General features: G+C 35.2%; 1 protein-coding gene across 2 annotated transcripts in view; it reads right to left on the bottom strand.

Annotated features, from left to right (window-relative positions):
• The window catches only part of SLC26A7 (solute carrier family 26 member 7), a 70,596-nt gene that overhangs the window by 20,741 nt on the left and 24,064 nt on the right, over positions 1-25,791 (bottom strand). For both annotated transcript variants that reach the window (XM_021543274.3, XM_077782926.2), the window contains 8 exons: positions 24,193-24,357; positions 16,558-16,710; positions 15,133-15,215; positions 13,440-13,587; positions 12,031-12,144; positions 8,720-8,797; positions 7,132-7,227; positions 270-376 (listed from right to left, as the gene is read on the bottom strand). In XM_021543274.3, the coding sequence (XP_021398949.2) occupies positions 270-376; positions 7,132-7,227; positions 8,720-8,797; positions 12,031-12,144; positions 13,440-13,587; positions 15,133-15,215; positions 16,558-16,710; positions 24,193-24,357 (944 nt within the window). The remainder of the gene's footprint in view (positions 1-269; positions 377-7,131; positions 7,228-8,719; positions 8,798-12,030; positions 12,145-13,439; positions 13,588-15,132; positions 15,216-16,557; positions 16,711-24,192; positions 24,358-25,791) is intronic.

The raw sequence follows: 25,791 nt of genomic DNA, 5'->3' as shown, positions 1-25,791 counted from the left end.
ATGCTACCTTCACATAATCAATCCTACAGATGTGTCATAACAAGAAAAATCACAAAATAATGCCATTTAATAAAATGTTTTAGAGATTCCATAGTCTATGGTAAATGGACAGATGTGACTTTTACTTTTGAATTGTCTTATCTTGAAATTTTCTGCAACTAAAACACTGAAGTTTTAGTATACCGTATGTCTATCCTGACTGTGAAGCAATATGCAGAATGAATACATAATGAAGTGCTAGTGGAACATTTTAATAAATTGCTTCTTACCTGGGAAAGCGGAAAATCACGATTGCTATAGTGCAGACAACGCCATACAACAGTCCCACATTAGCAGCAAAGCATATTGTAAACACGTAGGTGCTAACCCAGATGCTCTTTGGGAGGGGAGCAAAAAGAAGTGATTAGTTTCAAATTTTATAGCAATATGCATTTTATGAATCAGAAATAAAGATTTTTAAAACTAAGGTAGTTTCTCAGATGTGAACACTTGGATCTTTGAACTGACAAATACTGAAGACTGAATTAGCAATTAAAGTTATGCCTCTCCATGGGGGACCACATGCAGCATGGCACAACTCATCCCAGTGCTCACAGAGGCTCCTTCCAGGGTTACTTAAAATAGTATTCTATTTATTCTATAAATTTGTACTTCTGCTAACAGCTTAAGTCAGAATAAACTCTGTTGTTTTGGAAAACCTGTATTTTATTTTTCACATTGCAAATTCTTGTCATTTTCACCGCATAGATTTTAAATCCTCCTTTCCTTTCACATAATGAGGTGCCCTAATGAGGTCACATACAGAGAGCTTTTCTTCCACTAATCATATAATTGGGAATTATGATTGGCAAGGAGGCTGATTAAAAGTGGCATTTTTTATCAGAGTACAGCTGACTAAAACAACTCTGTAACAAATAAAAATTACTGGGGAATTAATTCCTTCCAATGGAAATAGTGAGATTTCATATTACTTCCCCATCTTTCAATATTTGATTACTTAAACTTTGGATTAATTTAAAATACAAATTTAAAAAATACTCAGAAGCATATCTGAACATAAATCTGAACTTTAAAAACAAATTTTAAAAAACTTTACAAAGCTTTCACATTTCAATTTTTTCTTAATTATTTTTTTACTGGAAATAATCACTTTTCTTTCCATAAGACAATGATGAGACATGCAGATTTTACAATTAAAAGAAGTACAAATTACTCAATTTCTTTTACCAACCTAATTAGTATCATAAAGCACATCTTTCTTTCCTTGAGGGAGCCTTAAGCAAAGACTGCCAACTAATCTTTATATAAAAGGTGTTAAAAAGAATGGAAAGTATTTTCACTCCTCTGGATATACTGATCACCACAGGTGCCCATTTCAAGAATTGCACTGCTGCTTGTTCACGTTTGCAGAATAACAGATCATATTGCAATAGCACGATCATTCTTAAGATTATCTTTTCTGGTGCTTTCACTTAACTCATGAAAGTCAGAGACAACAGAATACTTTCAGCCCAACCACAGGAATTTTGCTTGAGCAGGTTTCAGAACTGTTATTTTATGAATTATTAAGTGTAAGTCGTACCATACTAGCTTGTGCTTCACAGAGAACAGAGTGTTACATGACTCCATCAAGAAACCTTTTCCTCCCATATCTTCAAGATTCCTAACTAATGCAAAAGACTTTCCAATTTCTTCAACAGGAGGGCTGCTAGGTAAGGAGGGAGTCCGTCCTCTGAAACTGTCCTCAATCACTAGTTGTATTTTAACATGACATCTGATACGAATTGTTGTGTGCATATTGCAAAGATCACCTTTATGAGCAACAGATATTGAGTTCTGATTAATGAATAAGAAAGAATGCTAAGATTTATAAATCCCATATACATTTATAAAGAAGCTTACCTGGATGTGAAAAGGCTAACAGAACTACTAAAAACCTGAAAATAAGTGACCTCAAGAATTAGACTATCGTAATAAGGCTGAACCCTTGACAACACCTGAATCCACTCCAGTTCAATCCAGTTTAGCTGCAGACCTGAACCTCATCACATCTAACTAAATCACTGCTGCAGACCTGCAAAATTCTTATGTCTCAGAAGAAAACAGCATAAAAACACAATACAAAATCTGCATAGGAAGAATCAAAGCCAGAAATGTTTAAGTACTGCTGACTACTGAGAAAGACAGTTAAGTGCCTCTCCAGCAGTCTAGTATTTCACATCTTAACAGTAATCAGAGACTGCCATTGCTGTAGAGGCTGAGCCAAAACAAGCATACTCTCAATCAATCACCCTTCAGTGCTTTGTATTGACCTGGAATCAGTTCTTATTTAATTAGGGTAGCATCAAATTTGTAGAAAGAAGTTACGTTGATCTGATAGACTTTATTGTTTTATTTTTAAATTCATAGGTTACTGCAAAGTTCAACACAGAAGTGATAAAATGATAAAAATATCAAAGTTTTCCTTAGCAGTTTACTTCAATATGGTTATTGCAAACTCCAGGACAGATAGAATCGAATAAATCTTCAAATCTTAGCAATAATGTGTTATAGGCACATGTTAATATCAAAAATCAAAACAAAATCTACCTTCAAAGTACTGTACTAATTTAAAGAAAAACTCTAAAGAGGGAGAAAAGAAACAAGCAGAAGAAATATATTTATGTCAACTCCTGTACATATCAGAAAGTATCAGAAGCACTGAGAGGTACAGTGACTGTGAACTGCCTCCTCTAGACTTTCCATTTCATAGAGTCTAATCATCCACCATTGATGACAGTCTAAAATCTGCATTTGGTAGGAAAAAAAATCATATAAACAAGTTGCAGAATACTTTCTGAACCTAGGGTTAAACAATGCAATGCTAAGGTATGGTGATAATAAATGTTTCCGTACCAGTTTGAAACCAGATTATGCACTTCCTTTGTTTCACTGCAAACTGAGGAGACAACCAGCTATTGACTGAATGGGCACAGCTGTCTAGTTTCCTACTATAATCAATGGATTTAATAATCAGAATGAATAAAATTTAGGATGCAGTTCATCTAACTCCTACCTGGTTATGTTATTGCTTAATGGAAGAAGAAATGGACATGTTTCAGCTGACCAGTTCTGTGTTATCTGTAATGTGAGGCTGTGATGAGCTGCTCAAATAGAGGCCCTCCAGCATAAAGCCAATTGAAGGATCCCATTAAAGTCCTGCTCATTCCAAAAGTGCTTCAGCAGAAGATGCTGGGGTCCTGGAGGAGGCTCTGGCTCAAAGGACTGAGTGATGAGGCCATGGTCCCACATCCTTCTGCAGACAAATGACTAATGTGTGCATTCATCCTCAGCACACACCTTTCATCAAAACTTGGCATTTAAGTGAAGCCCACCACAGCCACAGAGCAGGAGCTGCCTAATGCACTTAGGGACATGGTTTAGGAGTAGACTTGGCATTGTTGGGTTAACAGTTTACTAGATTGTCTTTAAAGGTCTTTTCCAACCTAAATGATCCTTAATGATACTGAAGTGGTGTGGTAGTTCTTGGATACCAACTACAGCACAAGTAATATAACTCACACTAGCATATTCACTAATGCAGGAAAAATATAAAATCTACCTTGGATACCATAAGATAGAGTCATTGATGTAAAATTATTCTCACAGAAGAGATGGTTTCATACTTTGTAGAAAATTGTTTATATAGCAGAGCCCTGAGAACTCTTAGAGCCCTCTCATGAATCAGGACCCATGTGTGGTGAACAAATTTAAAAGGCCATTGTCTTCCTGAGGATAATATCTGAAGAAGTTCTAAAAGACCCGAAGAAACTACACTAATGAGATCCAGATTTCAAGGAAGACCATCTCTAGGCCCTCTCCTCTAAATATTTTGACAAAATAAATTGACAGGGTGTTGGATACATGTCTCAGAAATTCACAATGGCAAGATCTTGGAGGATACTTGTCAAAAATGAGATCCTCATTCTTGGATCTACTTTAAGTGCTGAATTAGTAGCATTCCTTACATCTTTTAATATTACTATATGTGCATACAATTACAATTCATGCATCCATAACTGTCTCTCATCACAACACCATGTTGGGAATATGAATTTTTTACCATAAATTCTGGCCATTCTTCCTGCTTTAAAAGTCAGGCATAGAACCTGACTTTGTCTGAGCTGTGATAATTTTCTGGTCAAGACATATGTGCAGCTTCAAAATTTTTTTTTTTTTTTTTTAATGCCAGTGTATTTCATTACTGAACTTCTCAAATCCCTCCTATATAACTTATGAAAAGTATACTTATTCTGTTATAATTTTTCACTCAGAACATCACCTTCTAAAATGTTTTTCCCCCATCTTTGGTTATTTTTAAGTCCAACTGTTAACAGCAAATATAACATTTTTCTTTTCTTTTCTTTCTCAGCAGTCCATTGCCAGGCAGTAATTTTTTGCCTGTCTTAAAAGGCAAAAAAGCTTATCTGTGATCCTGAACTTTAAAATCAAAAGTTAACAAGAACTTCACTGGCCTTTTTAGTAATGCTAGGAGAGTATTCACCAGCACTGTCGAGCTGGAGAATAAAAACAAGTTAGTCAAGTTGGCCTGCATAAGAAATTATGCTATCAGGAAGGACAAGGAAATCATCTTTTGACCTGAGGACCTGAGAAGTGAGATGTATTTGTAGACAAGGCCAGATTAGCTTCCTGGCTGTCCTCAAAAAAAGTGGAAAAAAGATCAAGACAAGTCACTCTCTGTTATGCATATAACATATGCAGTGGAATAATGCAATTCTTGATCTGAGATTGTTGAAGTCATCCAACCAAGGTGTAGGGACTGACAGAAGACCTTAACTGAAGCACGAGACATTTAAAGTTCAAATGTCAGGAAAGAAAACTGTAAAATAAGGGCAGTGGGATAGTAGCTGAAAAGTAATTGAATGTGATTTGAAAGGCAGGATGTAAATCTGAAAGAAAAAGCCACCCATGGCTGAAAGAAGAGATTTCATAAAACACAGAATATCCTGTGATTCAAGGAACCAATGAATTTCCTCAACTCTAACCCCTGAACAGTATCATACCTTCTACACTTAAAAGTATTATGCTTATAGAGAACTAATCAACAAATAATTATTATTCATCCCATTTAATGAGATGCTTAAAGAAGTGTGAAGAAACAGGGTAGCAAACTTCATAACATTCTATTTCCATGCACAATCGTTTGCCAGACCTATAGCAAAAACAAACCTGACTTCAATGCTACATGACACACACCCTTCAAAGAATCAGCTCCAGAAAGGATAACTGCTAATTATTTCCAAATGTTTTGTTAGGGTGTCTATCTTCAAAGCACTTTGGACAACCTGGGTGATGGAAAGATTCATTTCCAATGTTCTGTCAATTACTGGAGTGAATCCTTTCAGGTCAAAACAACACCAGGGTAGTTAAAAAAATCACCGGCCTCCGTGGGGCTCCTAAGAGCAGGCAGCAATGCAAGATCAATGCTTATAGCCTTACTTTAAATTATGCTATTTAAGGCAAGGTGATTTATCCTGTCAAGCTAAGGACTGATGGTAAAACTACTTGAAGATAAATCATTTCTCAAGTATGTTTAGTCAAAAAGATGAACCCAGCAAACTCCCCTGTTCTATAACCTCTCTTAGAAATGATGACAGATGTCAGAGATGTAATAACTAACTACTCACACAACCTTTTCTGCCAAAACCAGAAAAGCAAATATCAATCAGGTTAGTTTATCTGTGAAGAGATGTCAAATCTAGTGAGATTCCAGAATATCCTGCTGGCAAATGTAACTACTTATTATCTCAATGAACTGATGGAGAAGATATATATCTCTCCCACAACTATCAATATTTTAAAGTCCATTGTTCCCCAAAGAATTCTTGATCCACATCATCCATAATTTCTGTCATTGGCAATATGAGTTAAGCTGAAGATCAAATACAAAACAAGAGATAGAAAATATTTTCAGAAATTTACTGCTTGCGGAATAAAATATTTCAGGAAAGACAGAGCTTTTCTTCTGGCTGAAAAAAAAAAAAAAAAAAAAAAAACAAAAAAAAAAACCCTCCCAAAAAAGGTTTTCTCAACCTCTAGTTTTCTGCAACCAAGTGCAAAAAAGTCTCACAGTCGAACTTGATGCAGTTCACTCAGTTCTGTTTCCCATAATAAAACCCAGTACTCCAATAAAAAAAAAGTTTTATTCTTTCTAGACTTAACCATTACTGCTATAGAATGTAAGTACCTGGTGGATTCAAAAAAGTCCAATATTAACTCCAATTACCTATATGTCCCACCACAGAAAAGGACTATGTGGCCAAAATACCTTTCTGAATATTGTTAACACAAACATATGGGATGTCAGCATCTATGTATTTATGTAATTGCATAGAAATTTTAGTTCCACTAATTGGCCATTACACCAAATATCTCCCACAGAAGAGAAATCCAGGAGTCTTCTTACACATGGATTCATCTTTAGTATTTGCTTGGAATTCTGTGTGAATTCTCTCAGACTATTTAGACTTTTCATTAAACTAGATTTTCATACTTTCACCTGTCTACTTTTTCTGATGCATTTGTTCTCTCATAGTGCAGACTCTTTCAAACAGTAGATAGAAATATGATATACTATGTTCAAACAGTAGATAGAATAGATTTCTGCAAAATCTGAAAAAGTCAAGACAATTTACTTACACCACCCCTCAATATTTATCTTTCTGCATCACTAGTGTTTCCAGTTCTGTTTGACCTATGTGGTCATTCCCTATTCCCAGAGGATGATGATACCAAAATCTCTTTAATTATGCTACAATAGCAAAAGCATGCTAAATAGATAGAAAAGACATAAAAATTAGACACATGCTTGCTTATCTTAACTTGATCTGTCTGTATACACATCTCTAGTATCAAGTTTGATTCTTTATCTTTTGTTAAAATGTTATATTTTTTAATAGAACTGATATTACAGATGATAGATGCTGTTATTCTGAGCTGACAGTGCACAAAAAGTACTATTAATGATATCTTACACTTATTTTTTCTAGGACCACAGAATTGTTAAAGTTTAGTTAACAGATGTTTTCCAAATGGTCTCAGGAAAACCTCCTTAGATTAAGTTCTACTTACCCAGTCTATTTTATCCACATTCCAGTATTTTTTTAAGTCACGGAACTGCATTAGCATCCCCTTCAAGCCCACAACAATAATGCTTGCTAACACACACTGCAAAAACATAAACACAAAAGCCATTTGAAGAGTTGCTAGTGAAAACAAATGCTGTTTCTTTTATTGAGCAGTCAATATCATAATTAAATTATAAAAAGAACTGGTAGGTGTTTAGAAAATAGGATAAGCACAGGTGTCCTTGTGACAGCTGATAACAGCAACAACCACCCTATCCCCATTTTTTTTTTTTTTTGTGAAGGAAATCTACAGGTTACCTCATTGAGAGAAAAATAACAGAAACCTCAGGACTACTAAAGACTCTTCCATGCATCACCAGACCAAGTACATTCTGCCACAGTCTGAAGGACTCAAAAGCAAATCAACACTCTGCTTCCATGCAGTGAAGAATTGTAACTCCCCTTCCTCACTTCCTTCCCTTCCCCTAGAGAAGTCCTCTAGGGCAAAAGTCCATTAATTTTTAAGCAAAAAAAAAACTTTTTTTTGTTCTTTGACACAGGAGGGAGGAGGGGATGGATGAAGAAATCATCTAGAGCCAAAAAAAAAGGAGTACAAACTGATGGACTTGCAGTGCATAGACAGGGCTGAAAAAGCATATTAGAAGAGAAACAAATTACCAAGAACGCAAAAATCAAAAAGTATTTTTAAAATATGGGGGGAAAAAATCCTACAGGAAACTGGTCAAAATTTACCTATAATCCATATGAAAAGAAATGAAAGTAGGGAAGTATAGCAAAAAAAAAACCCAGGACATATTGTGCACCCTTCTTCATGTGTCCTTACTTTGCATGGTTAAAATAAACTATAAAAGGATCTGTGTTTGAAAAGTGAGAACTTTCATGACACCATGTAAACAATAGCACAAAGCAAGTTTAAAACATAGTTGAGTTAAAACTTCATGTACATACATGGCAGAATTGTGGATAATTTTGGAGCTGTATTTAGTAGCTTTGACATGCCTCTAGTTAAAATTAGCTATTAATTTGTAATACCAAAAGATAGATATAGCTTATGTGAAAAGATGCCACATTGCTTTAAAGAGTCTTAGCATAGATGTATTCCATGACAGAAATATAAGAATATTTTACAATCTTTTTGTAATTAAGCTTATATCACTATCTAAAATAATTTGTGTCAAATTTATTCAAAAAGTAAATTTGTGTATCATGTACATATCTGAAGAAATATCATGAATCTTCATTAATTTCTACCACACTTTGTCAATTTACAAATTCACAGTGACCTGGGTGTATATTTTTCATTAACTACATGCCAAAAGTAAGTAGAAGAGAAATTCACTTCTATACTCTTACATAAGAGCATATATATGTAACTATATATGTATAAAATCTATATGTCTTATGCTGTCACCTCTGTACTTTATGATTTCAAGATTTAGCACACCCTTACTATTCTTTTGGCCACTGAAATTAAATAGAGCTGTGTTAAAGGCTGCACTGTCTTTCCCTAAAAGAAACTGTCCTTAGAAAATGTTTGACATCATAATCTTTAAAAAGGTTAAGCACTATACCATAGGAAGCCAGTACAGCAGAGGTCCAATTGTGTAGATCACCACAAGAATTACTACACAAGAGATAAGGCAAGCCACCTAAAACAATAAACAAGAGTTGCATATCATTCCGTCTAAAGACAACAAAAACCACAAAAGAAATTTGGAAAAGTATTAATTATAAAATATTGTAGACAAAGTCAAGAATCAGATGTTGAAGGTGTTACCTATTAATGTATCTGTGGATTGTAGATGCATCTAATTTCAATTTTAATCTCGGATTATTGCCTTTAATCAACTACAGTGATAACATAGTGAGAGATCTCAACATCTGTGCTTGACCCTGCTGCCAGCACACTGACACAGATCAGAGCATCACTTACATGTTTGGGTATTAAATGGAACGTGTGTGTGCAATGTTTCATCCCAGAATTTTCTCAGCACCCACTGTCATTCTGCAACTTATTTATAGCCATGCACCCTATGTTGTACTAAATAACAGTTCTGTCATAGCACTAAGCAAGAATTATGTATGGTATTTTTCCACAAGAGAAGACTTCTAACTTCTTTTGTTAGGATTGACACTAAAATAAAACTATTTTTAAATCAGAAACCACTAAAAATTTCATTTTAATATCAGTGTATTTACTTTAAAAATGTAGGTACAATTAAAGATTATAATGCAAGTAATATAAATTCAGAAAAATATATGGTCTAATAATTATATTATTCACAGTATACATGGTATTAATCTGATGGAAAATTACAGTAAAATTGCACTGTCCTATACCACTCTGAGTGCTCACTGAGTACTTCTGGTCTTATAAATATACAGTTCAGATTCACAGAAGGTTTTTGACGCTAAGTAGACAGATGCTCACTTTATTTTTATATTGATAATATGTTTCTTTACTAAAATAATTAGGTTTCATTTTAAGAGACAAGTTGTTAAAAACAAAACCAGACAAGTTGTTAAAACACTAGAAAATTAAAGTCATGGTGTACTTAAAAATACCATCAAGAAGGATAGACAGAGTGTTTACATAAAAAGGGACAGAAAATCTGCTGGTAAAGTCACAAGGAACTTTTCCCTCTTTCTGCCTTCATGAAGAGCAAGAAAAAAAGTGTTGATTTTATTTGAAGGATGCTTCTATTCCATGATAGAATTCCTCACTTCTCTTTTCTCACAGGAAATATATATCACTGAGGAACAAATGACAAAACTGCAATCCAGGTATAGCCATTTGAGAAAAAAGAGCTGCTCTGTGCCCCTGAAAGGCTCTTTGCATTTCTTCCATGTGTGACGCCAAACTGACTTTTCTCTAAGTTAAGGAAAGGCTTCTTTTTGCCTATGACCTGACCAATATTTATAAGTGATGAACTTGTCATCTCCTCATTCTATCTGGACAGCCACAAAGGATATCATTAAGCTAATGTGTTGCTTTCCAAGGGGAGAGATTGTTATTCCTAATAAAATACTCTCATAGTGCTAACTCATAGCCACACTCTTAACTTTTAGACACCACCACTGCTATACTGTGAAACCAACAGATAAACCAAGGGGATTTTTATTGTGTATTTGGTGTCTTGAAATCAAATTATAGGGGTTTCTTTTTCCATTTCATGTATTGAATAACCTTTTATCAGGGTCTTTCCCTACGTGCACCAGAGCCAACATGCTCAAATACTCCACATGCTTCAAAGTTATAAGTCTGCAGGTTACCTCAAATCTTCCATGGAAAAACCAGTACAGCATGATGCAGTACTACTGTAAATTGCACAATCAGTACATTAACCAATTACAGAAGAAAATATCTGTGAGGATAGCAACTCGTTGTATGACATAAGATTTAACTAAAATACATGAAATAACTAATAGCCAAGTGGTAGCTAAAATATTTGCATATAAATATTTTCAAGATTATTATTTGTTAGATTATTCATTATGATTGAGTTCAGAGTATTCTGTAGGCTAATTAGCAATTATTTAACATGTAGATTATTGGAGTAAAGCCCTGTATAATTCCTTAATATTGTGGCATCTGCATGAGAAATAATTGCAAGGCATGGTTGAGGAGAAACAGTACCTATGGATTGTATTTAGTCTTGTACCTCATGAACCTTTTCCTTGCAGCTAATGTCCTTTATACAGGTGAGAGAAACAGCTATAAAATCAAATTAGAATTATTGAATCATAGAACTGTTAAGGTTAAAAGATGTTAAAGGTTAAAAACCTTTAATGTAATCAAGTTAACCGTCAACACAGCACCACCACTGTGTTCACCATTAATCCATGTCCTCAAGTGCCATATTAACACAATGCTTGAAAACTTCCCAGGATGGTCACCTGCAGTTACTCTGGGCAGTCTGTTCCAATGGTTTATAGCCCTTTCTGTGAAAAAAACAAGTTCTGATATCTAATCTAAACCTTCCCTGGATCAGCCTGTTGGTGTTTCCTCTTGTCCTGTCACTTGTACCTGGGAGAACAGCAACAAACTCCAAAGGACATGACATTGATCTGGCAGGTTGCCACTGAAAGGCCCTTGAGTTTCAGAGGAAGAGCAATGCTGTGGGGTGCCCCAGGTGGTTTGCCACCCCTCTTGTTCACAAGCACAATTTGGACAGATGTCAGGCTGACAGGGTCACAATTATTATTCTCAGCAATTACAGTCCCCTCTTTCCTGAGCTACTGTAATAACAGCTTGTGCATTTAGTTTCCTCAGTAGGAAATAGCAACAAACAACCTCAAAAATCTAAATGTCGTCTCTGTAGGCTCAGTTTACACCGAGGGATAGGACAAGCACACCATGTCACAAGGCAGAAGCTGGGATATTACATGTGGTTTTTTTAACAAACAGCTCTAAAGGTTGCTTTCATTTTATTTTGGAACTCAGATAGAAGATAAATTAAATGAGATTCATGAAATGTAATTTTTTTCCTAAAATTTTGGTTTAGACTATACCATTAAATCCTTTAAACACCATTAGAGGGCACTTTTGTTACAATGCTGACAAATTCACATCAACTGAAAGGGCTTTCATATAGTTTCCTGCAGTCTGAAAGCACAACTCCTAACTTCCTTGCTGCTACAGACCTTACAGTTCATATTGAATGAAACAGGTAAAAATTAATAACTGGAACTATTGTCTTTCCTAGAAAGGCACCACTGATCAGATGCAATTTCATGCAGATTCTTAAAAATGACAGGGCAGAGGTATTCGTGGGAAAGAGGAGAAGGGAGCCTAGGGAAATACAATGGATAAATCAGTACAAATTGCAGTGAGCAGAATCACAGCTTTAATTCTCTGATGCACTTCACTCTAAGCCGTTACCTGTGTTTTGGCGCCCGTGCTGTATAGAAGCGCCGTCCGTCCCATCGCTGCGGCACTTGGTATGCAAAAGAAAAATGAAGGAATCACGTTGCTGAGGCCATGAGCCAAAAATTCCTGCAACGTCATTAAATAGAAGATGTTTTTTCATATTGTGTTGTCATTTCAATGCCTCTTGCCAACAAAAGCAGCAAAGGAGTCCCCTATATAAATATTAGCAATGATAAAGGATGGACACATTTTTGAGGGAAAACATCCCACAGGTACATGACTAAAGGGTTTCCCAACAGAACAGATCTTCTCCCAACTCAGAACTAATTTGAATGACAGAGCTGTTGAACCAGATTCATCAAGAGCAGGAGGTACATTTTATTCCCAGAATAAATGCTATTGCTAAGTTTTGAAAATTAAGTTCAACCAAAATATTTACATCTTGATCCACGTCTGCTTTTTAACTGGTCAGAGCCCCAAGTATTGGTGTCTGGAAACCATCCAGATAATTTCTGGTGTATGGCTCACTAGAAAAAGAGAGCCACTGATTTCTCTTCCTTTAGAGCATGTTTTAATGAAAGCACAGGACCTGATGTAGCAAGACCAGCCTGTGTAGATGGGTGTTCAAATAGACATCCAGCTGCAAAACACCTGTTCTTCATTCACCCCTATGTCATTTATCCCAAACCATAAAGGTGGAGGCAACATTTTCATCACAGTAATAGTGCCAGTTATCTGAAATTTAGCCTTTCTTCCCACATTGCTTGAATTAGCATCTCCATGGATTTCCAGCAGGCTTGGAGTTACCCACCCACCATAACAAGCACTGTAGTAATGTAGAGACAACCCATTTTATTTAAGCATGTCCTCTGCAAAATGGAACTCGGGACAAAAATCTCCTTTGGCTGTAAATCTGGCAGCACTCTCTGAACTCACCCAGCTTCTTAGAGAAAAATAAACCTTTATTTCCAGTGACATTTCTATTTTGCATAAATATAAATAATTTCCTATTATAACATCAGGTAAGTACTGGGGCTATAAGTACCTGGTTTTGGTTTAGAATTGCTTTTCATTAACAGTAGCTGATTTAACATCATAGCTTGTCTATAAGAGCTCAACTGCCGGAGGAGAAGGTGTCCCATCTTAGAGCAGTGAAAAATGCATTATTACCCAAATGCTGCACGGAATGTAGCATTACAAGATTATCCTGAAGGATGAGTTTTCCCAAAAAGAGCAGTTCAACCAATGAGGGCATTCTGCACAGATAATTTAAACAAAATTTGGGTGCTACTGTAAACACTAGAAGGTGTCAGGATGCTATATGGAACACAACTTTTCCTACTGGGTATTCATCTATAATATTCTCCCCAAATGGTGAAGTGATTTCAAGACTCAGTGACACTAAGGAGAAAGAGCTTTACCTGGTTGTCATCCACAGTGTATTTAAACTTTTTAGCAGAGGCTTGAGCAAGCGCTAGTGAGGCTACATAACCAACCAGTGCCACTCCAAAAGCTTCAGTGACTACTTCAGGCAGGACACTCATGGGTGGTGCTTTTGGTGGTGGCAACCTATAAAAATAAAGACAACAATTTTTGCAAAACTCAATACATAGTCTCTATATACCTGCAATTTATGTGAATACCACAGAAACAATGTCTGCAGGAGCAGGTAATTTTTGTATTACTTGTAAGGTGACTTTTTTCAATATTTTAGATTCATATTTTAGATCTCAGTCTGTTGGAAACAGCAAAAGAGAATTTGTAGATGACGAAACAGCTTCAGATGGAGTATTCAATTTGAAAACTTCAATTTGATAAATTATAAAGAGATGTTGATAAATTAACTATGTGACTGACAAAATTTGTCACTAATTCACTAATTTTGCAATGTTCAGTAGAAAAGACTACTGTATGTTTTCTCCTTTTTTAATATAGTTGGCTTTCCTGCAACGTTAAATTTAAATCTTTAAAAAATTTTGTATTCCTGTCATTTACTGACAGTACAGATATTTATTCCGTCTAATGGGGAATCAAGTTATGAATCAACCCATCCCATATTGTCTCTGAACTCTTCAAAAAGACTTTGGTCTTTCCAGAGCATAAATCACACTGTCGGAAAACTAAATTGTGCTCTTAAGGTTTCTGATGATCTACACTGACAAGGCAGTTAGGTATTTCAGGAAAATGCCTAAAAAATATGTATTAATTATCCAGGCTCTGCTTCTGTTTTTCAACACTATTTGTATGAGATAGCACAAAAGATAAATTCTTGATTAAATTTGTACAAATACAGTTTACTTGTTTATTAGAAGGGGCACATTTAGCTGTGTTCTAGTCTCAGATTTGTAGCCTGGTCTAAATAGTTACATAATCTTTCAAAGAGATGTCCCTTTTATCTCTTTCAGTGCAAGCTGCCACACATGCACTCATGCTGTCTTGGACTCCTGCTTTGTGAAATTTAGGGAAACACTGCTATATACAAGCAGGAGATAACACAACAGCTGTGCTCTTCCATACCAACGTGTAGAGTTTGCACACTTTGACATTTAATCTAATTTCTCTTTCTAGCAAATTATATTGAATTTTTTGGCCTTCTTTTCAAGTTCATGGAGGAAAGTGTATCATTAACTATAGCAAAAAAGTTCTCTTTTAGATTAAGCATAATTAAATCTTTCACATTTTGTCAGAAACCACATTTTCTAAAATTACTATATGGGTGGAGAAGAATGAAGTGTAGTAATCTACAAATCTTATCTCATTGTAAATCCTTTCAGCTACAATAACCCAAGCCAGCCCTCAAAAAGCAGGTTGCAATAATCTTGTAAAGAGTATTCTGCCCTCCTGTCATACATCATCAACTACTTAGTACCTACTTTTTATTCCACAAAGCAATAAAAAGCTATGAAAATATACAAGGATGCATTTTTGTGATGATATCTATGCACATATAACTTACTAACATTAGATTGAATTGTGAGAGAGTGTCTGAGGAGACAGGAGAAAAACAAAATAGATTTTTACCATTTCTTATTTCAGAAACTACTTTGATCTTTTCAGAGACTGCTCTCAGAAATAAAAATATTTAAAAGCCACAAGCTAATAAATCCACATTACCCTTTAGGAATATTTCCCACAACTTCTATCCTGTAGACGTACTCCATATCAGCATAGTAGCAAGCAAGGGATGTAGCAATTATCTGTTGGTTCAAACAGAAAAAGATGTTATATTTCTGTTGCTTCTGATATGGTCCCTATTATTGCCATACCTGAGCACATGGCACTGTTCATACATTTATCCTTAGATCAATCCAGTAAAACAGGAAAGTATTACAATTCTTTTTGGCTTTCTGAGGTGTTTTTGGGGTTTTTTTTGCAAATATGTAAGACCATCAAAAGAAACTAAGATTTGGACACAATAATGATGTGGGACTACAGTGCAGTTTGTACATTTTGTGTTAATGAAAGAGATTTGTATGGCTCTCTGTGAAGCCTCAAGAACCTTGGCAGTCAATGTTGAGAGCCCCTCTGTTCAGCATGTGCCCCAGAGCACTGCCATTCATCTAAGCAGCTTAATGTAGTTCATGATTTAGGTGTTCCTGAGTAATCTGACTCAGCAGATGTTCTCTGAGCATGTCTAATCCAGACTGGCAGTGTTGACTTCAGCACAGACCACAGCAGAAGATGTGTCTGCCTCTTGTTTTTATGTTCTAGCAGGTACAAATATTGCAGAGGGAGTATAAAGTTTGATTCTGAGGAGGTTCAAACTCATTTCCTGTATTTCAAATGAGATGCACACACAAATCCCAATAGAACAGGGTTCTGGTACATTTTATCCAATATTTTTTAAAAAGGTAACACTGAGACCAGGATTACACTACTTCCTTTTCCAGATTTTTGCCCTTGTAAATATTTTCTTTTCCAGCAACAGAAGAGTAATTGTGGTAATGAGCTCTGAAAACCAACTGTCCTTCATACTTTGTATTTTTTGTTAGTGGTTTACAGAAAAACAGAAACTTTCTAATGGTGATCTGGTGATGATCATTTGACTACATTTTAATCCTTAAAGCAGGGGGTATAATGTAATTGCTAATTTTAATTTAGTCTATACCATGTTAAAAGAAAACATGTTAGTAAAATGACAGAAAGCAATAGCATAGCTATTTAACTTTGTTGTAGCTAAATCACAAGCAACATCTAAGTCACAACTACCCAGCACAAGACTTGCTTGGAGTTAAAGTATATCGGTTACTTTTTATTTTCTATTTGAAACTTCTTACACTTCAACATTCTAGGCTTTATGTTCTTGTGATTATGTAAAAAGTAGTAAACATATGAAAAATGTTATACAAATTGGGATCTTAATTATTAAGCCAAATTATTTCCTGTTTTTACAATTAACTTACAGCCTTGAAAATCAGTTGTCTATTTAATAAGATGTGGGTGTGGGTGTGGGTAACTATAGACAGCACAGTAAACTTCAGCAGATTGAGCCATTGAAAGTTTTGTAAGAAAAAGCCTTATATATAATTTTGTACTTACCAAAAGTAGATAGATGGGAACGACAACTTTAATGTTTCTGTGAAATTTTTCATTCAGCTCCTTAACAAGAACCAGTACCACAATGCTCAGCAAGGAGAGAAGTAATGCCTCCAACTGAACTGATCTGATATTCTCAAACACATAGGCATAAATCTACAGTGAATAGCAAATAACAATCACAGATCAAAAAATATATTCTGGATCACATGCCATGGCATCTTCTCATGACTTAGGACAAATAATGAGTGACAGCTGAATCAATACTGCAGGAGCTGAGTCACTGGACAAGTTTTTGGCCTGTATTTTAGATTTTACAGAGAAGAAAATAATCAATTTACCACTCTTATGTACTTTGGAAAACTAAAAAAAAAAAAAAAAAATTTGTATGTATTAATTTACAAATTTCTATTGGTAGAAGCAAGTTATAAAATTCCAATAAATGTGATATGTTTACTTTTCTTTTTCAGTCTCATTAAGTTCAGTGAGATAAATGAGTGTCACATAAAAATGCTGAGAAAAGTTTCTTGCACAAAGGTTTATTTGTAGTGCCCATAGTATATAACATGTACTAATGCTAGTAAATAAAAGACAGAAAATAAAAGAAGGAGAGGAAAAAAGAAAAGGGAGAGGAAAATGCAGTAGATCCAACAGGAATCTTCAATACAGGCATTCTCTGCGATTTGTGGGTCGTTTTTCCAGAGTAATGTTTTCCCAGAGTAATTTCAGCAGGCCATCCTCAGTCTCCCCGTTGGTTGCTCTTGCCCCTTACACAGTGCTCCATGAAGCATGCTTTGGTCAGGTCTAGGTGCTGCACACACTAAATAATTGCCAAGCTTGCATACATATGCTACTGGTCATTTAAATAACTGAAGTTATCTGCTTTGCCCTGTTTGTTCCTTTTCTGCTGACTGCAGAGTTAAGGGGGAAAGAGGACACCAGGCAAAAGCTATGGAACTGTGAGCAGGAGTACTTCAGCTTTTTACCAGTTAATATGTGCTGCAATAAGCTGTAAAACAGGTTAGAAAAATGTAGTTGGATCTGTAATGAACAAAGGAAATATGGTGATGAATTATAAGGAACATGCAGAATAGAAATACGGAACAGGAATAGAATGACCAACAGTGATGAGAAACAGAGGTCTTCGATGATGAATACAATGCTGTAAGTAACAGACTTGGGAGAATGCAGTTGCCTTTGCAGCAGCACAGATGACACAGTGAACTGTAATTTTTGCTCTATGTTGAATTTGTGGGTTCAGGAAATAAGGCATAAATCAGTATGGGAGTACATCAACAGAGTAATGAAAAAAATTACAAGTTTACTGAAACAGATGGGGTGAAGAAAATTAGAGAGACCATCTATCCTGATAAATAAAAAAATCATGAGATCTCATCACAATTTATTTTTGGGCCTCATGAAGAAAAGCAATATTGCCTGAAAGAACAGCAAGCCATAAAAATGAATACAATACACACGCTTACTAAAGCTGTAAGGGAAAAAACGGATAGGCTCAGACCTTTGCGTTCTGCATTTAAATTCTGGAAAATATTGTGCATACTGTAATATAAACCATAGAGAGAACCAGGCTAAGATTAAGATGTATATTTAGACATCATCACAAATAACTTTTTTTTTAAACCCCAACATACAAGATAATAAAATAAAGCAAGTGAACTTGAAATAATAATAGTAATATTAAAAAGCAGGTGTTTTCTCTGGCAGTGACTAAGAAGACCAAAAGTCTTCTTAAATCAAAAGTCACACTTGTAGTTTTATCAAAATAAAGATTAATAATTTTCTGCTCCAGAGAATTTATTCTCAACTACATGCATAATGCTAACAAGTTCTGACAGTTTGTAGGTTAAATTCATAAATTTATATTGGACAGGGAAAAGTACTAGAAAAATTATCTTAGGAAAGAACCCTATTTTAGCAGAAAGGTAGTCAATATGATGATAGAATTTATTTCTACTGTTCTGATTCTGTCACTCATTAAAGAAGTGATACTCATATTGAAGAATAAGTAAATTCAAATCACTTCCTGATTTTTTCTTTCTGAGGATATTTTCATAATCTAGAAAGGGAAAAAGCCCAACCTAAATATGGTTTCAGAAAATTAACTTACCTCATAAAGATCCAATGTAGCCCTTGGAGTTTTAAGGATGCACAATATAACCCAGCACAAACATTTCTCGGAAACCAGGAAAATATTTTAAAGTCAACTTGTTAAGTAATATGATCTAGATATGTCTTAAATCTGAAAATGGGAATTAAACCACAGTTTTTAGCCACATATTGCCCCTCTGTAATCAGAAAATATGTGTATTGTATTTTGAGTGGCTTGGGACTAGATCCTGTACCCATAATTTTCCAAGAATGCATTTTCAAGAGGTCACAGGACTTAGCTGAGTGCCCAAACAGAAGCTGTGATTAATTAAGACAAAAGGAGGCAAACTGGAAAATTGTGCCCACAAAGTCACTAAAGACTGAGCTAGATCTAAGGTGAAGAGGCAAGAAAAAGGAAGAAATGGGTGGATTCCTACTTGCTGAAGTCAGAGAGATGGGATTTGTTTTGAAATGAATGCTGGCTATTAAAGTGTCAGCATTAGCTATCTATGTTCATGGCATCAAATCTAATCTTCCTAGACAAAGTGAGACAAAAGACTGAGTGAATAAATAAAATTTTAGTGAAGAAATATACACAAGCTTCAATAATTTTTGTCTTTCAAACTGAGAAAAAAAGAGTAAAAATATATGGCCAAATCTTGTAAACCTTTGCCATAGGTTTTTTCAGATTCTGCAACAAAATCTTTACATGACCTGCCTAGTACATCCTCTGGTGTTTCTTTGAAGTCTTACTCTTCTGTATGCAGTCTACATCAGACAATAAATAAAAAATGATGGAACTGCCAATGCTTTGTAGTTAATTTGAATTCAGTAGCCCAAACAGCCCTATCCCCAAAGTGTCTGTAGTACACCAAAACAATTCTGGCAGTAATACATTAATATTAAATTAATTACTGCATCAGACTAAGGAGCTTCCACTCACTAGTTGGTTCCTGAGTAACCATTTTTTGAAAACCTAAAATCACTCAATTCATGGCATGACCAGTGAAACGAGGAAACCCTTTCATAAGAAAGAAAGAGCATGTGGCTCTTAACAGGAATGTAATTAACATGCACAACAGACATCTCTTTAAACTGTATATTTTGTATTGTATTCTGTCCAGTCAGTTAATGTACTCATCCAAGATCAAACTATAAATCCTAAATCTAAGTACATAAAGTTCAAGCTTGCAATAGAATTGGCATCTGATTCAAAAGATTTACAATATTTTGATCAAAAATGTAGTTATAAGTTCAGCATTTCACATATTAAGATGATGCACTTACAGAAATTATTTGGAAATTAGGCAGCAGAATTTAGCTTGATATTGCAGTGTATGAAGGAGTCTTTGTCATTCTATCATTTAAATTATTTTAAAAAATCTTTTTCATTCTATATTTTAAAATATTTTGAAAATAAGCAATAACATAGTAATTGAGCTGTTTGCCTCATGTTTTTAGTTTCAGTGCTAATTTTGTATAAAGACTCTTAATAAAACCTATGTGCCACTATTATGAACAAACAGTGGACTTTTTTGTAATCAATGCAAATTTTGACCTGAGTGAAACAAAAAATATTCAAGCTTTGCACATATGTAAACAGACACTGAATGTTCCTTTTCTTATGGGAAACCATAAATTTTGAGGTGATATTGAACATTGTAATGTTCAATATCGCCCTAGAAAGGGTGTGTATTTGGATGTATTAATGAATGCTCTGAGTTGTTTTTTTTTAATGTCTACATGAAACCCCAAAAGATTAGCTCTAAAATATGTATAGAGGCTGAAGCAAACAAAGGAATTAAAAGAACATGTTATTTAACACAATACATTTTAAGAGTGGACAAATTAATTTCATTGTCAAAAATATTTCATTCTGATATTTTTTAGATATGTCACACTGGAGGGAAAATGTACAGGGAAATATAGTAAACTATAGAGGTAGCTGGGAAAAAAAGGGTGATAGCAAAATGTGAAGGTCTGAGGGTTTTTTTTCAAGAATAGCAGCAAAACCACACAAGGATTTTGCAACACAACCACAAAAGACCCAGTATTGCAAAGCAAGTTTCTTACATTGCAGTTCATTTTGCAGTGTTGTATTTTGTCAGAAACATGTGGAAAGAGAAATATATCTATACACAAATAAGGGGGAAATACAAGTATGTGCTTTCATTTTCAGGTGCCGAGTAAAACTTGATGACACTTTTCTTTTCCCTTGTAAAGTTAGATCTCACATGCATTATTACCTCACTGTTTTTCTTCTTCACCTTCACTTTTCCTTTTCCATTTGCAAAACACAAGCTGATGCTGCGCTGTGCAGCTCAATTGAAATGTGACAAACTATGTGCAAGGAAAACAAAATTTATTAAGTTACTTAACCTATGTGTAAACACAGAAGTACCACAGGCTCAAGGCCAGTGTACTAGATTTGTTCTCCATATGCAAAGTTCCTTCCATACGTAGGTATTTAACCATGATCTCACATGCTATAAAGAATTCATTTCACTGGCTTGCTATGCTTGCAACTCTCCTATCACACTTTATTAAACATTCTTATTCTTGCTTTGCCAGCCCAAAGGCTGCCTGAGGCAAAGCAATTGGTTTTTTGAGTGGGAGGTGTTTTGGAGTGGACAAAGAAAAAAAAAATATAGCAAAAGTACCAGTCTTTGGATTTTGAGAATTTGAAGTGAAGAACGTGTCCAGAGAGACATGCCAAAGTTGCCTTTCACTCTCTAGATACATGTGCAAATTACCTTATATCTAATTAATATAATTTTCACATGAAACGACAACCACAGGAGAAAATTATTGTTAAAGTCTAGCTCTGGTGCTTTTGACTGAGATACTGTACCTTCTCTGAAGGCAATTCGTAAGTCTGAACAGACACCAGAAATATTTTAAAACATTTATATAGTAAAATTGCCCTTTTTAATCATTCTTTCAAGCTGTACAGAGTAGACACACAATTTACAGAGCAATTCAGAACCTTAAAAAAAATCAGGAAAGTTTTTTTTTTGGAATATGTTCAAAGGGGTTTGATCTCAGAAGAGAAAAGAAAAGAACTTGTTTCAAATGCATTAAAAATACAAGGGATAAGGGAATAGCTTTCTTTCAAAGCATTTGAATGACCTCATTTATGATATCATCAGCACACCAAGGTGGAAATATTTCTTCATATCACCACTGTTCTTTATTGTTGCTCATAATGTGTATTTTGATTATGCCTTGGCTGCAGTACTTAACACCAGTCATCTCTACAAGATGACAATATTCCTATATGTAAGTATAGTCTCCATGGAAACACCACAAAAAGGGGGCTGTTCACATTTTATATTAAGAATCATTTATGAAAAGGTTTTTAAGTCATGAAAAAAAAGAACCATTTTGATAGTCTAATAAGCCAAATGATCACTCATAAAAATAGCTATGACACTTTTACGCATATCCCTACAAGATAAATGGATAAATTACTTGTGTTTTTTACATGCTCCTAATTTTTGTTAATAAAATGGTCCTGTAAAAAACTTAACAAATGTATAATCCATATGAAAAGCTATCAGATTTGTAAAATACTATGAGAAAAAACATTCTAAAAAGCAACATCTTCTAATCAAGATTTCACATTAACAAGTTTTCCAAATAATAGGAAAAAATAAAGCATGTAGTAGGGCACAAAGACATAATCATTGCTTTTAAATGAGATGTCCTAATTTATTGGCTGATTAGCTGAAGTCTCACTATCAGTGCAATGTAGATATCACTTCAGCAAATAAATACAGTTTTATTATGAGCAAATATCATTTTGACAGGCACTGTTGTAACACTAATAATGCCAAGAGATTATTCTCACAGCACCGAAACTCAGGGCTTGCTGGAATAAGTTACCACCAAGAATATATTTGTGACTTCTGTGTAATAAGATTATACATCTTTGCTCTTTAAGGTTTCAGACAAAAATCTGTACTTCCCAAGGGCTGTAACCATGTCACTGGTGGTGGTGGTGCATCACCTCATGGCCTTGACCAAACCAGCCAGGTGGGGACCAGACCAGGCGCTTTCACGTGATACAGGTGGGAAAACACTGTAAAGCAACATCCACTGTGGGGCTGGGGTGGGGAACAAGGGGTGATCAGTCATCCCCTGACAGCCTTGGAACATTCCCTACCTGAGCTGGAGCCCAAGTAGAATACCACCATTGTTGCCGAAGTTTTGGAAACAATTTCCAAATGTTTTGGAAATTCCTGCAGTTGCCAGCACGGGTTATGGCCAGGATGGAAACAAACTGATGAATAAATCAAATCAGCTGGTGACCCTGCACATGCCAGCCCCAAGTGAGGCCTTCTGAGCTCTTCAGGGCCACAGTGGGCTGTGCTGGCTGGTGTCCCTCTCTGTGGGGCACCTCCCAGAGCTCGAGAGCCCTCAAGTCTGCAATACTCGAAAGACCATCACAGCAAGCCCTGGGCTGATACACACACATGCACACAGACTCCTTGAGGTGCAGCCTTGCCTGGTCAGAAACACTCAGGAATTTGCTATGAATATTTCCCTGAAGCCAGGGGGAATTTTTGATAAGTACCTTTACACTCACAGACAGACATGCACTTATCTCTGCCTGTGTGCATGTGAACTTATTATGGTGTGAATGTTATTATCATGAAACTGTAATTAAGTAATGGATATATTTATGAAAAATCCCATTGAATCATTTCATAAATGTTAAATTACTCAATGATGAATTTCTGGTAAACCCTTTTGCACATCTTATTTTTTTGTGTTCATACCCTTTGAGCCCTTACCCGTATTCATCTTTAGTCTCCATGTAATTAATCTAAATTTATACTAATATAATTTTCCTATGAATGCTTCATCCTTGGAGTAAGTGAGTGAACCTTGCTGCTGAACTCTGTTAAAGTCATACTTTCATAAGTTCATATTAAACTCATACCTGCTTTTTACCAATATCACTGATGGTGATTCTTTAGGCAATCTAACCGCTCATTTGCAACAATACTGCATGAAATGCAGCATGCATTTTATAAAAATTACCTTAAAGTTGTGTGCTTGCTGTGTTTATGGCAAAGTAGCAACATGTCATAAAATAATAAACATACCTAGAGTAATTTTTGCATAGGAGATGCACAAATAATGGGTCATTTTCCTTTTACCACAATGATGGTCAGATTTCAGCAGCATTTGAAGAAAATATGTTTAAATTTATATTCCTTCCACATTCTGACCCAGAGAGAGATTACCCTCTCTGTATGAGTGCATAACGGCTCAGGATAATAAAAGGGATTATTGACACCTTAAGAAACACATTTAAAATTAATTACTGTACCCATCCCTGCTAGTTCTCTATCAGGTTTTCCAATTCTCTTCTTACAAACAGTTAAAGTAAGATGAATGTTCATCCTCTATTCATTCACACGTGCATAACAAATTCCATACTCTTACACAGAGACAAATAGTGCATATAATAGAATTTTATCTAATGAAATTTTAATGAAATATCTCTTTCACTGAACTCACATGAAAAAATGCCAGTGGTCCTGATATATATGGCATTTTCATTCCCAGCAGATACTTCACTTGTGAAGTCACGACGTGTGTAGCTGCTCCAGTTGTCATGGCACTTATGACGGGTTCTGTTAACAAGAAAGTGGCACTGCCCAGCTGCAGCACAAACATTGCTACCTAAAAGGCAAAAGCAGGAGGATCAGCAGCTTCTTGGTGATAGAACAGTGAGTCAGAGTCCTTTTAATAAGTTATAAGATAAATGAGCTAAAGATACACAGCCAACAAATTTGGCAGACAAATCTATCTGAAAATGGAATGCACTGAAGTTCTGTGGATTTACCTACAGTATACTCACTAGTTTACCGACTCTAACACTGGTTTAGTAAAAAAAAACAGACACAAAGAAACTCTAAATACTCACACCTGCTCAAATATGTGAACACAATAAACACCATAAAAACATCAACTCAACACTGCAACAAGTACAGCAGCTCAAAAAGTGAGGCTGATTCTAAGACTTATTCCTGCTCCACTGCTATGCAGCCTAAATGGGCCAAGAGCCACATCTTGGTCCAGCTTACTGATTGGCATAATGTCACTATCAGGATTCCCAACATTAGTAATCTCAACAGATACCAAATTTATGAGGTGCTATAAAGACTCTTGTGTTGAGACCTCTAATCCAGAAATTTAAGCTACAGCAGGATCTAAAGCTATTGTAGGTACTGTTGTGTTCAACAGTTTTCTCCCCTTATCCTGGGCTTCAAACATTCTTTCCCTCCAAAGTATGAGATTTGACTACTCTTAATTCTTTGAACAAAGTTGTTGCATAACTACAGCTGCTACTGTGGTTTACATATCACTTAATGCTTTTCTGATCCTCATTAAATTACATTGACATTATCTCTTCTCACAATGAGTTTTGCAGTTTCTTCTATGGTCTTTTGCATTTGCTGTTCTTCTCCCTGAAAAATTACATGCTCTTGGCACAGAGTTGTTTGTTACAATACTTTCTAAGGGCTTTATTTTGTGTTTACCATATTAAATATTATTTTTGAATATATCACAGTCTCCCTTGCTTTTTTTTTTTGTTGATTTTTTTGTTTGTTTGTTTTTGGTTATTTTTTGGTTTTTGTTTTTTGTTTGGTTTGGTTTGCTTTTGGTTTTGGGTTTGGGTTTTTTTTTCCTGAAGCTAAAACTATTCTTTTCAGATGTTATAATTATTTATGCCTGAACACCATTCATGTTCTCACCATAAAACTCAACCTGTATGCAGTGAGCTTTGGGCATAGTACAACAAAACAAACAAAAATATCAAAATAAGTGTCTTTTAATTTACCACAAAACCTCTAGTGAGTAATATCCTCTTCCATTTGGGAGATTAAATCTGAGATTTTTCTTCTACTTCCCACTAACAGCATGTAAATTGCTCCTTACTATGAGCAATTGAAACATTGATTGCCATTCAAGATTGGACTCCAATAATGATAATTACTGTATACCCTCGGTGAGTAGCAATTTTGTTAGTCAGGCCTAAAACTGATAATTACTAATTTCAGATATTTTGTTTAGCTGTTTGTTGTAACAGTGTGTCTACTAATACATTTAAAA

This window comes from Lonchura striata, chromosome 2 (genome assembly GCF_050655825.1).
Source record: "Lonchura striata isolate lonStrDom1 chromosome 2, ASM5065582v1, whole genome shotgun sequence".
NCBI lineage: Eukaryota > Metazoa > Chordata > Aves > Passeriformes > Estrildidae > Lonchura > Lonchura striata.
Note: the sequence above shows the minus strand (reverse complement) of the source record. Positions and strands in the feature narration are given on the sequence as shown.